This window comes from Dipodomys ordii, unplaced genomic scaffold (assembly GCF_000151885.1).
Source record: "Dipodomys ordii isolate 6190 unplaced genomic scaffold, Dord_2.0 Scaffold32, whole genome shotgun sequence".
Lineage (NCBI taxonomy): Eukaryota > Metazoa > Chordata > Mammalia > Rodentia > Heteromyidae > Dipodomys > Dipodomys ordii.
Genome location: NW_012267248.1, coordinates 16340045 through 16358478, shown reverse-complemented (window position 1 = coordinate 16358478; position 18434 = coordinate 16340045). Strand labels below are relative to the sequence as shown.

Sequence of the window (18434 nt, the reverse complement as noted above, 5' to 3'; positions counted from 1 at the left end):
AGCTCAAAGCTAGCGCTCTACCACTTGAGCCACAGCGCCACTTCCGGCTTTTTTTATTTTTGCTTATGTGGTGCTGAGGAATCGAACCCAGGGTCTCTGGCATGCAAGGCATGCGCTCTACCACTGAGCCACCTTCCCAGCCCCAAGTCCATGAGATTCTTATCTCCAATAAACTACTAGAAAACCAGAAGTGGCGCTGTGGCTCAAGCAGTAGAGTACTTGCTTTAAGCTGAAGAGCTGAGGGACAGCACCCAAACCCAGAGTTCAAGCCATATAACCCACAAAAAAAAAAAAAAAAAAAAAGCTAGAAGTAGAGCTATAGCTCAAGTGCTAGAGCACACACGCCTTGAGCAAAACATCTCAGGAATAGTGCCCACACTTAGCATTCAAGCCCCTTTATTATTGGCACTCACACATGAAAAAATCAGTAAAATTCTAAGTCAAGATGTGAACATAGTGCTAATTATGGGTCAGTGATTACACTAATTAGTTCACTTGCATACACATATATATGTACTCTTAATTCGCTTTCCCACAGGCTGGGCATACAGCATATAGCTCAGTAGTAGAGCTCACCTGTCTCACTCTCCTTTTCCTCCTTGTTAACAGCAGACTTGTGGACATGCTGCATCAATTTGAGAAGATCATGCCAGCGTTTCTGCCTGTAACAGGTCTGAATGTGTCCCAAGAAAGTAAAGTTTTGTTTCTTAGAAAAGGTCTTGACAAAGAGCTCCTCAAATGTCTCACGTAAGGGTAGCCAAATAAGTTTATGGTCCACTGGCTTATAACTGAAACAAAAGCCAAATGTCATGTACAAACTTCTAAAAGAAATTAGAAAGCAGAACTCACAAAAATAAAAATCAACCTATGTTATGGTTTATGCTGTAATATAAATATACATACATATTTACATAATAAAGATTATAAATAATTCTCTTACCCTAAGTTTCGAAGATAAACAAATGATAAGTAGATTATGAAAATTTGAAGCTGGGGTCCAGTAGCTCACATCTATAATCCTAAATATCTATAATCCTAATTACTCAGAAAGGTGGATTCTGAATTTCACAATTCAAAGGTGGCCCAGGCAAGAAAGTCTGAGACTCTTATTTCCAATTAGCCACTAAAAAGTGCAAAGTGGAGCAAAAAGCTCAGGGCCAGAACTCTGGACATCAAAAAAAGAAAAAAAAACTGAAATTTCTAACTCAAGAATAAGTTATGTTATTTCTGTTATTGGAACATTTAAAACAACATGTATGCATGGAACTTAAACAGAAACCATGTTTTGTATGACTGAAAATTTTTCCGAAGTCAGAAGCAGTAACTTGAACACGTAAATCCAGCTACATGGGAGGAGTAGATAGGAAGTTTTTGTACTGCAGGCTAGCTTTGGGTAGGGGGATGTAAGATCCTATCAAAAAGCAATAAAGTGCTGGGCCTGGTGGCTCATGCCTGTAATCTTAGCTGCTCAGGAAGCTGAGATCTGATGTGGTTTATAGCCAGCCTGGGCAGGAAAGTCCAAGAGACTCTTATCTACAATTAAATACCCCAAAAACCAGAAGTGGAGCTTGCAAAAGAAGCTCAGGGTCAAGCCCTGGGTTCAAGCCTCATGACTGGCACATAAGAAAATAACAACAAAAACCCGAATGGCTATAAGTATGACTCAAAGTGGAGCACTTCGATAGCCCCAGGACAGGCGCAAAAACAAAAAACAAATGGATGAGGTATGAATCAAAGTGTAGCACTCCGCTAGCAAGCTAGCACGTATGACACACACACACACACACACACACACACACACACACACACACACACACACACACACACACACACACACACACACACGGTTTTCAGGACGTTTTAGAAAAATACAACAAAATGATAAATCTATGTTTTTCCAGTTGGAAACGATTATTGCCAATGGAAGAAAAACTAGAGGAGAAAAATATTAGTGGGGGAAGGGATACATAGAAGCTCTATCTCAGTAAATGGTTTGTGGCCATCCAAACCTTATCTTGCAGGTCTTAGTATTTAGATTTTTCTTACTCCTTAGCTTACTCCAAATTTCTCTAGCTAGGGAAATAAATTGATTCAATATTGGAGTAAAATAAGGTAATTGCACCAACACTGGTCTTGCTTAAAGGTTATTCAAGCAGAATGAAATGCTTCTGGGAAGTGAGAAAGAAAGTTGTATGTATATATTTTCAAGTCCGTTTCTAGAGAAAAATATGGGAATTTCAATCTCATTTTCACTTCCCCTAAAGCACTAGCACATTGAAAAAGCCAATTCTTTCTTTCACTCTAAAAATTTACTGAGTACCTAATGTGAGTATAAAGACAACAGCACTGACAAGGTCATGTTTTACTATAGCTTACAGTTAAATGAAAGAGAATTAAAAGGTGAAAAAGCTAAGTTCATTTGAATAAATGAATGAACTCAACATGTGTATTCTCATTTCCTTATACTTAAGTCAATTATCTTCTGTCTGGAGAAGTGTTTCTTGAGATCTTTTCCCTTGTTATGTTACTTTACATAAAACAGTAGCTTAAGTGCTGTTAAGAGTAGAGTTAAAGGAAAGTGGATGATAGTCCGGGTTATTTGATAGTTTACATATCACTGTCAGGCCAGCTTGGCTGTAGAGGAGACATCAGAAAGACCTAATGAACAAGTCAGTGAAGTGGATAGCAAGAAATGAAAGGAAGAGGAAGAGTGAGTGGAAACTCTTGGGTGCATCACAGCAGAAAGAATGCCCAAGGCCAGATGAGGAAGGGTAAGTTTAGGGCCCAAATAAATCCTCTGGGTTATATTCCCAATGGTCTAAGAAATCAATGGATGGATTTGAGGAGAGTAGCATGGCCTGATGTCACTCTAGGGGTCCATTTTCCCTGGGCATAGTGTTAACATCTAGACATGTAGTTTCAAAATTCAGAGGCTCACAAGTTGGAGGTTAGTCTGGACAAGAGGGAGAGGGGATAAGGGAGAAAGGGAGAGAGGAAAAGGGAAGTGAGGGGGAAAGACAGAGAGAAAGGGAGAGACAGAGATAGACCTAGTCTCAAAAATGAAAAGACCAATGAATCCATGGCTGACTACCAAATAAAAAGAGATTGTAGGAGTTGGAGAATAGAAGCAGACAGAAGCACTGAATAGACAAAATAATAACTAGAATAATAGAGGAAGTACAAGGAAAGTGAAAAAATAGGACTTCACTGAAACCATTTCTAGTATCTGTAGCTCAGGGCTGTTAGAAAAGCAAAATATTTCATGTATAAAGAACTTAAAACAGTTCAAGGCTCCTAATGACTGTTATAAATGACTAGTATGACTAATAGAAATTGCCTCTGCTATTAGCAGTCTACTAAATTTATAGAGGTGGTATAAATGTTTCTGATTAGGTCACATTCCTTAAAAAAAGAAAGGTGTTGGGGCTGGGAAGGTGGCTCATGCTTGCCTTGCATGCATGAGGCCCTGGGTTCGATTCCTCAGTACCACATAAGCAGAAAGAAAAAAGCCGGAATTGGCGCTGTGGCTCAAGTGGTAGGGCGCTAGCCTTGAGCTGAAGAGCTGAGGGACAGCGCCTAGGCCCAGAGTTCAGGCCCCACAACCGGATCCAAAAAAAAATAGAAAGGTGTTTATTTATTTCTGAGCATTGTTATTAAGCAGTTAAGTCAGACATGCTTCAGTTGATGGAAAAAATAAAAATGTAAAATAAAAAACAAGGTGAGGTTGTATGTTAGTTGCAGAATGTATGCTTAGCATGTATAATGTCCAAGGATGAATCCCAAGTACCCTATATGGGAGGCAGCAGAGAGATGGACAAAGGGAGTGAAGGAAGGAGGCAGAGATTGAGAGGTTCAAGGTTTGAGGTAAACTCAGACAAAATTGGAAACTTATCTTAATAAGTAAGCTGGGTATGGTTATGCATGCCTACACTTCCAGTTATCCCAGAGAGAGGTAGGAGGAGGAGGAGGAGGAGCTAAGTCCAGGCCTACCTGGGCAAAAGCACAAAACTCTAAAGAAAAAATGAAGGAACCTGAGATGTTAAGTGTCTCAAATAGAATGCTTGCCTAGCAAGTACAATTCTCTGAGTTCGAATACGAGTGCACCAAAAATAACTAAATACACACACACACACACACACACACACACACACACACAAGTTCATTTGAAAATGACTAACACAAAAAGAAATGATTTTCCAAGCTACAAATAAAGTATAAGAGAAACACAGAAGTATATATGAGGTATTGGGAATAAATGATGAAATGTTATTTCTTCGTTTCATTGAAGGATTCTGAGTTCAAAGTTCACTCTGTTGTGTAGCTGCACATGGTTCTCTCTCTCTCCCCCACCCAATCCCTTCCCCTCCCCCCGTCCCCGTCCCCGTCCCCCCCCTCTGTGCCAGTCCTGAAGCTTGAACTTAGGGTCTGTAATATTTTTTAATTTCTCACTATTGTATTTCTTTTTTTCATTGCCAACTTCTTCCAGCCCTTTCCCTGGAGTCAGTGCTATGAACCTGTATACTATATCATGCTACTTAAGGTAAAGTTTCTCTAAAGTGATTGTATGTGCCACCTCTTAAGTTCTCTGCTTCTCTTTCAGTCTCTGAATTGAGGGGTGGGAAATTTTGGGTCTAGAGGCTGTCATGTTTCTTATTGGCTTCTCAAGGACTATTGTGCCTGTTTTGATAATTTTATATGACTCAGGTGTGATATAATATAAAAATGGAAGGGCCATTTCCCCTGAAAGTAACTCTTTCCACCTCTAATTCTCTTGAAATTTGCTCTCATGCTCTACCTATAGATAATAGAAGCCTTCGTAATGTAATGGCAATTTCAAATGTAATGGCAAAACGAAGTTTAAAATTAAGTGAAGCTGGGTACTGGTGGCTCATGTCTGTAATCCGGGCTACTCAGGAGTCTGAGGTCTGAGGATCACAGTTCAAAGCCAGCTTGGGGAGGAAAGTCTGTGAAACTCTTATCTCCAATTAACCATCAGAAACCCAGAAGTGGTGCCATGGCTCAGAGTGGGAGCTTTGAGCTGAGGGACAGTGCCCAGGCCCAGAGTTCAAACTCCATGACTGACAAAAAAAAAAAAACTGAAAAGGCCAAATTATGGCTCAAAGATAAAGCGTTTGCATAACCTGGTATGGCTCTGAGTTCCAGACCCACTCCTGAATCTAGGGGAGAGGGGGGGAGGAAATACATTATGCTAGCTAACATTGATTAAAGGACAAGGAATAATGTTCACAAAGATTGAAAAGCAATCTGCATTACTATAAATCATTTGATGATTTCTAAGTTACTCAATGTTATAGTGTCTTTACATATAATATTAAAAAAAAGTCAATTTCAAGGACCGGTATTTGTAAAGCAGACTGACTAGGTCTATACATATTTTCTACTTTTTTCACTTTTTTTTTTTTTTTGGTGCCAGTCATGGGGGTCTAAACTCTGGGCCTAGGGAGTGTCCCTCAGCTCTTCAGCTCAAGGCTAGTACTCTACCACTTGAGCCACAGTGCCACTTCCAGCTTTTTCTGCTTATGTGGTACTCAGGAATTGAACACAGGACCTCATGCATGCAGGGCAAGCATTCTACCACAGAGTCACCTTCCCAGCCCTATATTTTCTATTTCTAAGTAGGGCATAGCAGTATATGTATAAATACTAGAATTTGAAAGGCATAGGTAGAAGATTGCAAATTTGAGGTCACATGGTAGGTACCACGCCAGCCTAGACTAATTATTAAGACCCTGTCTCCAGAAAAGAACAAAGTAAATATTCTATTTTAAATACATTCAAATATAATACTTAATGTATGTTCAATTTAAGTTATACAAGACAAGCCTTCATTTACACATCACAGGAATATTATCCTGTCTCTAGTCTATGTCCTTGCATATTCCTGAATTATATCTACCAATCCCTTGACTTTTTAAAAACTACTTTGCATCTTGCCAAATATGCCTAGGATGTCACTTTTATAGCTACAATATGATATATATTAAAAGACTACATTTATAAAACTTGCTATTAAGATTATAGAAAATAAGGTAAAATCCCAACCATAAAAAAACTGAAAAATATGTAATGTTTTCTTTGAGTAACTGATAATCTACTGACACAAAAGAGGAGGTATGGCTCAAATGGTAGAACACAAGTCTTGAGTGAAAAAGCTAAGCAAGAACACAAGGCACTGAATTCAAGTCCCAACTGCAACAGTTAAGATTATTGTTGGGAATCTTTGAAAGCATAAAATGACTAATGACATATGTAGATCAGGCTAGACTAGAGAGAAATACACAGTAATATAGTGCAATTACAGAAACATATTGAAGGCATATGACATAATTCTAGAAGTTAAATAACAGGTCAATTACTATGTACACCACATTTGATGATTATACACTTGTATGGGTTTTACTCCTCCTTTCAGAGTATCTATCACCTTTGAAAGGAAGATCTTAAATGATATTTAAAATGAATGAAATAGCTACATAAACAAAAAAGTCTCAATTTCAATAAAAAAAAATTTTTTTCAATAAATGTCTTACTGCTGTGGGGTAAAGGTTTCAAAACTTTGTTTTTCTCAGGCTGGGTTTGAGCTTGGTAAGAAATCAGGGTTTCTTAAGTAGTAAACAAAAATAAGAAAATAAATTTAAACACACTTACCCTCCTAGCAAGTCTGCAGTATCACTTTGTTGGTTCATATTGACAACCCTTAGACGGTGGCCTTTAAAAAACAAAATAGAAAAAGAGCTATTCCAAATACTTAAAAAGGCTAATACCCACTCTGCTTCTTAAGGATGAATACCCACTCTACTTCTTAAGGATGTAGAGGGGGACATAGCATAAGTCTAAAGCTCTAAATGTGCATTTCTCTTGATACACCAATTTTACTTTCAAGAATCACAATTTCAAAGTTGTACCTAACACAGATGTTATTTTAAAAAGATCAGCTCTAGGATTAAAGTCTTGAAGTAATTGCAAACAATAAAAGATTCTTCAATAAACTGATGTCCAGATAAGTGTACATAGTGGATAATTATTTTTTGGCTATTAGAAGAAATAAAATATCTTTAAAATTTCTCCAACTTGCTTATATGGAGTATGTGATTAGTTATATGGAGTATGTGATTAGTACTGAGTATCAATGCCACTTTTAAACTCTGTGTGTGTGTGTGTGTGTGTGTGTGTGTCTCTGTTGGTAGTAACTAGAGCTTTAACTTGGGCTTTGCACTCTTGCCAGGCGTTTTTCTTATAGTGTCAGTCTACCACTATAGCCACACACCCCACTTCTGGCTTTTTCCTGGTGCAGTGGAAAGAAGAGTCTCAGATTTATCTGCCCAAGCTGGCTTTGATGTACAATCATCATATCTCTGCCTCCTGAGTAGCTAGGATTATAGGTATAAGCCTTTGGCTTCTGGCTAAACACAAGTACACGTTTTTTTTTCTTTTTTTTTTAAAAAAAAGTCTACGGGCAGAGTTATGCCATTATTACCTGTAATGTGAGACAAATACTGGACAGTAGAGGTTTTGCCAGTTCCAGTCTCTCCCACCAGCAATACAGGCTCCCCTTTGCTGACACACACAGCGAGCTGTTCAATGAGAACAGAGGATGGACGAGTGGCAGCAAATGTGAACTTCTCCCTAGGAATTTAAAAAAAGAAATTTAAAGTCAGTCAGAGCCAGGCCTAATGCTGCCTGCAATCCCAGCTACATAGGAAAAATAAGGCAAGAAGTTCTCAAGTTTAAGGCCAAACTGGCAATTTACTTAGCATATGACTAAATGGTTAGAAGTTGGATAATTGATTCAGCAGCCATAAAATCCTAGGCCAAGGCAGCCTCCAAGAACTCCAGGCAATGAGGACAGTCTCAGTAAGGATAAAGCCACAGTGAACATTTCAGATGTCCTCTATCAACAAAAATGGTCTGTTTTCCTGAGTACTTTGAACTCACATCTACAGTACTAACCAGCCTAGTACTCCTGTGAGTCAACCAGCCTTCTTTTGAAAGGCAGACTCAACTTTCTTATACCCAAAAAGGCTTCCTGAACTTATAAATGAGAAAGTCAAAAGAACATTTGTAACGTGTCAAACTTGACCTGTACTGCAATCTCAGTGCTCTGGGGCTTTGTATGACCTTGAGACCTAGACAGGGACAGACCATGGACAAAAAATAAGGCTCATTCCTCCATCCTCAACTGACGCACCAAGGATGTAACACTGAGTTTTAGCAATGACTTGTTAAAATCATTTCAGACCTAACGAGCTGATTGCCTCTTTCCTCTCTGAAAAGTAGTACTGCATAAAGTGTGTGAATGTAAGGTCTTAAAGTTAGCTGTAATTAAAACAGCATTTTTCACTCAGGAAAAAAAAGATTCTACCACATACACAATACAGAAGGGCCAGGAAAATTAGTTCAGTAGTAGAGCACTGACATAGTACTAGGTTCAATCTAAGCACTGAAAGGAAAATTTTAAAAGAAAATCACTCTGTAAGCATTTCATAGTATTGCTAGATAAAATCAGATTTCCCAGTTTAACAAAGAAAAATGGGAAAATAGATCGGAACAATTGTCTTTATGCTCAAAGATATTCTTACAACATATGAACTACAAAATCACTCTACACTATTTATATAGCTAGTAAAGTGCAAGACTCTAGATATTCAAAACGTTAGTAACTTGTCACCTGTCCTACGTGTCCTGAGAAAATCGCTTAAATTGCTTTAGCTTCAGTCTTTTCACCTATAAAATGTAGATAGTACCTATCTATAATATACTGAAATCTCCCAAATTTAGTCTACCCAGAACCTATAAATGTGACTTGTTATAAAATAAGATCATTACAGGTTTAATAAAGTTGAGGTAACATTAGAATGGGCTTTAAACCCAACTGCTGGTGCTCTAGTAAGCAGAAAAACAGGGAAAAAGGTCATTTAACACTGAAGACAGAGACTAGTCAAGGTATATCAAACATTGTCAGGAACCTAAAGAAACCAGAAATGAGCAAAAAAGCACCTCCCTGAGGCCTTTCAGAGGGCACCTTAACTGCAGGTTTCTGGTCTCTAAATCTGTTGGCGAATAATGGCTGTTGATAAACAAATTTATGGAAATTTGTAATGGCAGTCCAAGAACACAACCATACTAGTTTGTAAGACTACTATATGGAAAAGCAAATGCAAAACATCTAGCACAATGTCAGAAATATAGTAAGTTTGTAGAAAGTATTTTATCAATCTTAGAACCTTATATAATTCAGTTTTGTTGAAACTTAAAGACACAGCAAGAGTTGGATTTTTAGCTCACTTTAAATGAGTAAATTCAAAGATTCACCTTTGCTGGTCTATATTCCCCTGTGTTTTCTTGTCTGCTTTACCTATTAAAAATCTACTTTTACAGAACATTTTTCCAGGAAACTCTATTCCTCACTACTAGCATACTGGAGAGACAAAGTTCAGACTTGTTTTACTCTAGCATGAGGGTCTAGACTAAACCTTCTAAGCAAGCTCCTAAAAACGGCATGGTATACAGGTTAGTTTCTAGCCATACTTACTTTTTTTTTGCCAGTCATGGGGCCTCAAGTCTGGGTCTGGGTGTTGTCCCTCAGCTCTTGAGCTCAAGGCTAGCACTCTACCACTGGAGCCACAGTGCCACTTCCAGCTTTTTCTGCTTATGTGGTGCTGAGGAATCGAACCCAGGGCCTCAAGCATACAAGGCAAGCACTCTACCACTGAGCCTCCTTCCCAACCTCCATACTTACTTCTGTATCAGCACAGCCTCACTTTGTTTCCGAAGAAGCCTCACACGACCTATTTGCACGTCTAGCTCATTGATCACAATTTCTGGCTTATAAAGTTGACAGAAGAATTCAGCCTGTCAAGGAAAAATTTTAAACTGAGTATAACATCTGCATGCTTTCTGAACATGTCCTTATTCATACAAACTCAATGTGTCTTCTAACTAATCCTTTACCAAGAATCACTGTCAATTTCCACAATAGTTAAGTTAGCTTATAATTCAACTTTTCCCAAATGTCAGTTTCTTAAAAGTACTGATGGTACATCCTTGAAATAGCACCTCTTGCTCATTCAAAGACGCCTTACCTACATCTAATGTGAATATGTTAACATGTCCCAATGGAGAACAAAGGCCTCTATTGCTAACTTAATGTATAAAAAAAAAAAAGAAAGCTTTTCTCCAATCATCACTTTCATTACTCTAAATTTCTAACGTAAGCTAGGCATGGTAACAAATAACTGTATCTGAACACTCAAGAGATTGAGGTAAGACTGAGTTCCAGGCAGGACAGCCTACACTATATAGTTAAGACCAGGTTTCATAAAACAAAACAAAACAATTACTAACATTGCAGGAAAATGTGGTCAAATGATAAAGAAACAAAAAAAAGGGGGGGAGAGGATGGAGGTGGCAGATGTTTTTGGATGTTTACCCTATACTCATCCATTTCTTGTATTTTCACTAACTTGAATAACACAAAGTTTGTTCACATTTCAGACAAGAGTGGAAGAGGCAAAGTATTCAGAAGAGAGAGCTCCTCACCAACCAAAGGGGGTGAATACTTATCAACCAAAACCAATTATGGTGGACTCCTTTCTCTTCCTACTATGATTATTATAGGTACCCTCCCTTTAAGTCCCTTTCTGCTTTATCATCTGCAGCCCAACTGTTCCAGAAGCCTAACAAATATACTTCTACTACTGAAGTATTGACATGTTTGTTTTTTTTTTTAAATTTTTAGTCCTAAGTAAGAATGTTAGATTAACATTCATCTTCAATCAGACTAATACTGTATCTGATAAGGCTTTCTTCCAAAAATACTTTTGTCTATAAGTGTATGTATGCCCATGGTGTTTCAAGATAAAATCCAGGACCTCAAGCATACTAAACACACACTTGCTAAGCTGCATTCCCAGAAACATATTTTTATACAAAAGAATGGTACAAAAGCAACAGAGTCAGTGATGAACCTAAATAGAAGATAAAAAAATATTCAGTCACCGGGTGCTGGCGGCTCACGCCTGTAATCCTAGCTACTCAGGAGGCTGAGATCTGAGGATCACGGTTCAAAGCCAGCCTGGGCAGGAAAGTCCATGAGACTCTTCTCTCTAATAAACCACCAGAAAACTGGAAGTGGAACTGTGACTCAAGTGGTAGAGTGCTTGCCTTAAGCTAAAGAGCTGAGGGACAGTGTCCAGGCCCAGAGTTGAGCCCCATGACCGACCAAAAAAAAAAAAAAAAAAAGGCATTCAGTTGTGTTATTATTTTTTTTAAGCTTTCTGGTATTTGAGGACATATTAAAAAAAAAACTTGGAAGAAAGTATGCACTAAACTATAGAAAAAGATGTTAAGTAAAAACTAGCTCATGACTTGAATCTATAACTTAGAGAATAAAACAGTCACTAAAACACTGGAGAATAAGTTATATATCTAAAATAGTTTAAGAATTCAAAACATTAATAAATTCAAAACACTAATAAAAATGAACAGCCAAGATAAATCCAACCAAACTATTCATCACAATTAAGAAGTTATTTTTTAAGGTATATGTAGCTGTTTTTTAAAGTTTGTTTTTCAAACTTGTTATTTATTAAAATTTTGATTATTAAAATAAAAAAAAGAATATGGAACACATGGAGCCAGTGGCTCATGCTTATAATCCTAGCTACTCAGAAGCTGAGATCTGAGGATCACCCTTCAGAGCTAGCCTGGGCAGAAAAGTCTCTGAACTTCTTATCTCCAACTAACCACACATACACAAAACAAGCCAGAAGTAGAGCTGTGGCTCAAGTGGTAGAATGTTAGCTTTGAGCATTTAAAAATGCTCAGGGATAGTGCCTAGGCCCTGAGTTCAAGCCCATGCATCTAGAAAAAAAAAAAAAAGAGAAAAAGAAAAATAACAAAGAGAATGTGGAACACATGAAAAACTACTAGGAATGTTAGAAGTTTCAGATTCATGACAAGTAGTAATCAAACAACTAATATTTACAAAGAAGTCAAGTCAGCAAAAACCACCCAGGAAGACCAGATACAAGTTAACAAGTTAAATATCTGTCTACTTTTTACAGAGAAGAGCACCCCATACCTTCTTCTTGGAAATGTTCAATTTGCTTCCAATAACTTCTGCTATTTTCAGTTTGCTTGAATGCTCTGAAAGCATTGCTGTGAAACAATCCAGGGCCTGTTAAAATGACCAAGGGAAATGTCAACTGATTATATGAAAAAAAAAATAAAGATTAAGCACCATTATCTCAACTTCAATAAAGAGAACACAAAATACAGTAGACATATTCCTGCAGAAGTAAAAGCAATATAAGAAAGGCATGAATCCTGGATTCCAGGTTTCACTATCATGAAGAGAAAGCACACTAATAGAAAGGATCAACTGAAACTGGTTAAATCTTAAACAAACCATACCACCAATGTGCAAATTCTTTCTTCAGACAAAAGGTAGTTTACACTTAATCATCAGAAAGATGGTTCTGGTGAGAATTTACTCAGCAAAGGTTATTCTGAGGCTTCTTCACACTATCCAGGTAATCGCAAATGGTGTGCAATAAAGGGACTACGAGGTCATTATACTAATTCAAGACTCAATGGTAAGTGACTGCCAGCAGACTAAGCAAACATCTATTCTGATGTAATTAAAAGCCAAAACTGGACTATATCCAAAAAAGTTGAGCTTGAACGCATCAAGCATTCTGTTAAACATTTAAACATTATAAAAACCACAAAGGACAAAAGTAAGAAGGATATAGTAGGTATTTTTATTATTTACAACAATTCCCTTTCAAGTGAATTTGAGTTTATGCTAACAGTACTAACTACAGGTTTGCCCTTAGGTTTTTTTCAAGCTCATGACTGAAGGTTGAAAGTTTCAGCACTATCCCCAGTCTCTTCAGAAGGAAAAAGGAATCAAAACTAACTTTAAACCTATGATCAATAACATGACATCCCAACAAACTCAAATCCAGGAATCTTCCTGATTGCCAATTTTAGGGAGTAGGGATGTTCTTCAGTGGTATAGAACAGTATGCACAAAATTCAAGTTCTATTCCTTGCACGGTTAAAAAGACGGAGGGAAATCAGAAAAACAATTCCATTTACAATAGCCTCAAAAAACAAAATATCTGTGAATAAATCTAACCAAGGAACCGAAAGACCTCTATAATGAAAACTATAAAAATCTGAAGAAAGACACTGAAGAGGAAATGGAAAGGATTTCCCAAATTCATGGATAGGCAGAATATTGTGAAAATGGTACTACCAAAGGTGATCAACAAATTTAACGCAACTCCTATCAAAAACTCCTATTAATGACCTTCTTTACTGAGACAGAAAACAATCCAAGAACTTACACGGAACAACAAAAGATCTCAAATAGCCAAAGGAATTTTAGGTTAAAAAAAAAAAAAGCAATGCTAGTGGTATCACAATGCCAGACCCCAAGCCCTACTGGTATAATAACAAAAACAGCTTGGTACTGGCACAAAAACAGGCCTGAAAAATCAATGGAACAGATTAGACTCTAGCCATACATTTACAGTTATCTGAAATTTGACAAGGAAGCCAAATCTGAACAGTGGAAAAAAGATAGTCTCTTCAGTGATTGGTATTGGCAAAACTGGACATCCAAATGTAGAAAACTGAAATTGGACCCCAGTTTGTTGCCATGCACCAATATCAACCAATATCAGAGGCAATGCCTAAGCCCTACGCTCAAGCCTTAGAACCAGCTCCCCCTCCCCTGTCCAAAGAAACAAAAGGTTTCTGCACAGCAAAGGATATAGTTAATAAACTATAGAGTCAGCCAACAGACTGAGAGAAAATCTTCACCAGCAATTACAACCACCAAAAGCCAAATATGCAAGGAGATTAAAAACCTTACATCCCCCAAAACTAATAAACTACTACTAATAAACTAAAAACTACTTAATGGTCAAAGGAGCTTAAGAGAGACTTCTCAGAAGAAGAATGGCATACAGACACTGAAATGCTCAACACTCCTGCCACAAAGGAAATTAAAACCTAAAGAACTTGAAGATTCTGATTCCATCTTCCCCCAGTGAGATTGGCTAACACCAAGAATTTGAACAATAAATGTTGGCAGGATGTAGGGAAAAAGGAACCCTACTGTACTGTTGGTGGGAATGTAAACTAGTATAACCACTGTGGAAGAAGGTTTGGAGGTTCTTCAAAAAAACTAAACAGAGAACTTCCCTATGGTCTACGCATACGACTCCTGGACATCTACCTAGATCATTACAAATCAGGATATGGTAAAGACACCTGCACATATATGTCCATTGCTACACTACTGACAATAGACAAGTTAAGGAAACAGCCCAGATGCCCCTAACAGATGAGTATATTAATAAAATGTGGTATACATAGTGTGGAATTTTACCCATCCATTGTAAAGAATAAGAATATATCATTTGCAAGGAAATGGATGGACCTAGAACAAATCATGCTAAGTGAGATAAGTCAAACTCAGAGAGACAAAGGATACATGTTTTTTCTCCTAAGAAGAAACTAGATTTAAAATATACTGGTACATGATAAATCATACAGGACTCTAGGTATTCACACAGAAGCAGATTAAAGAGGGTATCTTCAGAGAAGAAACACAAAGGTATAACTTTTCTGTTTAAAATACTATTTATTGGAACAAACTCCAGGAAATGGAAACGTCTTTTTTGTTATTGGTGGTAGTGGTGTCTGTTTATGCTTTAGTTTTTTTTTCTTCCAGGGAGGATGAACAAATAAATGCAATCATGCTATTCAGTACACACTATATGGAAAATGACCTATGTAACTTGTGGGAAAGGTTGGGAGGGGGAAACTGGAGGAAAGTAAAGAAATGTACTCATTACCCTACTTACGAAATGGTAGTGTCTCTGCATAATACATTAATAGTGACAATAAAATTGTTTTTTTTTTAAATCCTGAATGCAACAAAGGAAGGATGAATTTTATAATACAAGAATTATATGTTAACAAACTTCCATTCTTTGCTTTTTGGGTTTTTTTTTTTTGTTCGTTGTGGGGCTTGAACTCTGGGCCTATGCACTGTCCTTCAGCTAGAGTGCTAGCTCCAGGCTAGCACTCTACCATTTGAGCCACAGTGCCACTTCTGGTTTTCTGAGTGGTTTACTGGAGATAGGAGTCTTATGGACTTTTCCTGCCCTGGCTGGCTTTGAACCATGATCCTCAGTTCTCAGCCTCCTGAGTAGCTAGGATTATAGGTGTGAGCCACCAGCACCTGGCTGGTTTTTGTTTTTAAAGAACTGTGGCTTCCTAGGTTGCACAGGGTGGCTCCCAATTCCTTGTCACAAGCTATCTTCTTGCTTCATTCTCCCAAGGAATGGGGATTGCAGGTTTGTGCCACTGCATATATACAGACACAAGCATCCTGGGAGGCATGATAGTTCACATCTGCAATCCTAACCCTTTGGAAGCAGAAGCATAAAGATAACTAATTTGTGTATAGACTAGGCTACATATAACATGCTATCTCACCAACAAAAATATTTAAAATGAGTGAGAAATGAATGAGAATAGAAAGGGAATTCACTAAAAAACGTCAGACAACAATAAAGATTGCCACTGCCACATAGCACCTCAGGCTTCAGCTGATCTAAGTATATACCCCAAAAGACATTTCTTTCTATGCAGAGTAACTACCACAAAGGGATACTACAGACCAAATTGGGTTAGAATTCTCTAATTTCAGCTGACATAAACCAGAACACTTTATAGTCAAATTAAGTTTTAAGAACCCAGAAGACTTTAGGCATGACACTTTTGTTAAGAAAGAAGGAATAAATCTTACATCATAAGAGGTTTTCTCCTAAAAACATTTTCCTCAAGGTTAGACTTTGTAATTCTTAGTAAATTTTTTCAGACAAAAGATCAAAGTTCTACCGAGGTAGGTAGAACAATCAAACATAAATTTATCACCCAGCGAAAGAAGGTATATACAGAAGGGGGTAGATAACAATTGACAGAGCACATATGAAGTACTCTACCACAATGCTTTCTTCTATACTACCTCAAATCATATTTTACTTTTACCAACTATTTGTTTCAAAAATTTTAAAACATTTATTATATACAACTAGTTTTAAGGAAACTAGCTAAGGACAACTGACCCTGGCTACACACACACACACACACACACACACACACACACACAAACACACACACCCACCCCTAACTCTCTCTCTTACACACAAAACAATCTAAAGACAGAAAAGAGACTTACAGCAGAGATAACAGACAAGAATATGATTCTCACCTCTTGAAAAATACTTAATGACGCTGATGAAGATGAACTATCAAAGCTATGAGCAATCCTATTGCACCAATTCAGTAGATCCCTTCAAAAAAAAAAAAAGAAAAAAAGATAAAAGAACATAGGTAAGATTAAGAGTTTGAGGTCATCCTGGGAAAAGGTAGTAAGAATTTGTCCCTAAATGAAGGTGTACTTATCTCAAATGTGTTTTCTTAGCATGTATCCAGCCCTAGGTTCAACTCCCAGTACCCCCCCAAAAGAACACAAAATCCCTCTAAAGAACCTAGGCAAAGTCATCTGTTTATTTGGACTACTAAAGTTTGGGAACACTTGATAATAAATGATCTTCACTAGTTAAAAAAAACATATATATACATAATTTTATTATTATTAAGGGGTACAGAGGTGTTTCATTTCATGTCAGGTAATTTTTTTCTTTTTTTTTTTGGCTGGTGGAGGGGACTGAACTCTGGGCCTGGGGTGTTGACCCTCAGCTCTTCTCAAGGCTCTACCATTTGAGCCACACGAGAATACAATTCTTTTTGGACAATGTCATCCAAGTTTTTGTTTCGTTGTTCTTTGAACTTAATATAAAAAATATCAGAAGTGAATCCTTACCTTCCTGACAATGAAGTGACCTACACAGTTACCTCCAATATGTACCAGACAAGTGAAAATAGCAGGAGTTACCCATTCCTAAATTCCGCTATTAAAACGGAACTGCAAATGGGGAGCTGAGGCACAGAAGTCAAGTAGAACAAAATTCAAGGCTTATTAAAAACACCAGATAACAAGAAAGAACATCAGTGAATGAATGCTAGCAATTATTTCCAAGTTTGTGTTTTGTGGTTTTTGTGAGACAGGTCTTGCTATTTATTCCAGGCTACCCTTAAACTTGCTAAATTGCTTAGGCTGGCAGGAACTCTCAATTCTCCTTCCTCAGGCTCCCATAAATTACAAATCTGCATCATCAGGCCTGCCAGAAAGTTTTTGTTTGCAACAAAAATATCGTTACTTCTATCATGCCTTCCCTAAGTATGCATGAGAAAAGGATCTGGCCTCTTGCAACCTGGTTTAATTTTAAAATCTGACTAGTCATTAACCATCTGGGTCTAGCTTATAATAACTTTCCAGTTAAACTGGTCTTAAAACGTCATTACAAAAACAATACATAGCCGGGTGTTGGTGGCTCACGCCTATAATCCTAGCTACTCAGGAGGCTGAGATCTGAGGATCATGGTTCAAAGCCAGCCCGGGCAGGAGAGACCATGAGACTCCTATCTCCAATAAACCACCAGAAAACCAGAAGTGGCGCTGTAGCTCAAGTGGTAGGGCGCTCGCCTTGAGCTGAAGAGCTGAGGGACAGCGCCCAGGCCCAGAGTTCAAGCCCCACAACCGACAAAAAAAAAAAAAAAAAACAATACATAATCTATACCTTAGAGACAATTCTCTTCCCTCAAGGATTAGTCTTCTGCCTTCTGTGGTAGTTTGTGAAACATGCTGGGGTTCATCTCTGACAGTACTATCACTCTCACAATGATACCTCTCTCCAGTAAGTTGGATATAAATGTCGAGAAGGTGATCAGCTGCTGCCAATAAAGCTGGATATCTGTTCTGAAGAATCTGGCAAGAAAAAAAGAGAACAAGCAACAGCTACAGTTGTGTGTGTGTGTGTGTGTGTGTGTGTGTGTGTGTGTGTATGTGTGTGTGTATGTGTGTGTATGTCTGTGTCCTACAGTTTGAACTCAGGGCCTGGGTGCTGTCCCTCAACTTTTCATTTTGCTCAAGGCTAGTTCTCTACCACTGGAGTCCAGCTCTTCTTCTATTTATTTAAGAGGTACAGTAATTGGAGTAAGAGTCTCACAGATCTTCCAGGCTGAAGTTAAGCTGTAACCCTAAGATCTCAACCTCTTTAGTAGTACCTGGCAGGTATGATTTAAAAAAATTTTTTTTAAATTTTTGGTGTGTGTGCCAGACCTGGGATTTGCCATGTCTGGGAGTTGTCCCTGAAAATTTTTGCTTAAGATAGCATTCTACCACTTGAGTCAAAGCTCTGCTTCTAGCATTTTGGTGATTAATTACATAGAAACTAAAGTTATGTCTATCAAAAAGTGGATTT

At 37.8% G+C, this 18434-nt stretch overlaps 1 protein-coding gene across 1 annotated transcript in view; it reads right to left on the bottom strand.

The window, feature by feature from the left end:
* The window catches only part of Mdn1 (MDN1, midasin homolog (yeast)), a 161743-nt gene that overhangs the window by 116297 nt on the left and 27012 nt on the right, over positions 1 to 18434 (bottom strand). The window contains 7 exon segments of the mRNA XM_013016634.1: positions 577 to 788; positions 6670 to 6730; positions 7499 to 7647; positions 9761 to 9873; positions 12104 to 12199; positions 16319 to 16400; positions 17751 to 17938. Of these exon segments, the coding sequence (XP_012872088.1) occupies positions 577 to 788; positions 6670 to 6730; positions 7499 to 7647; positions 9761 to 9873; positions 12104 to 12199; positions 16319 to 16400; positions 17751 to 17938 (901 nt within the window).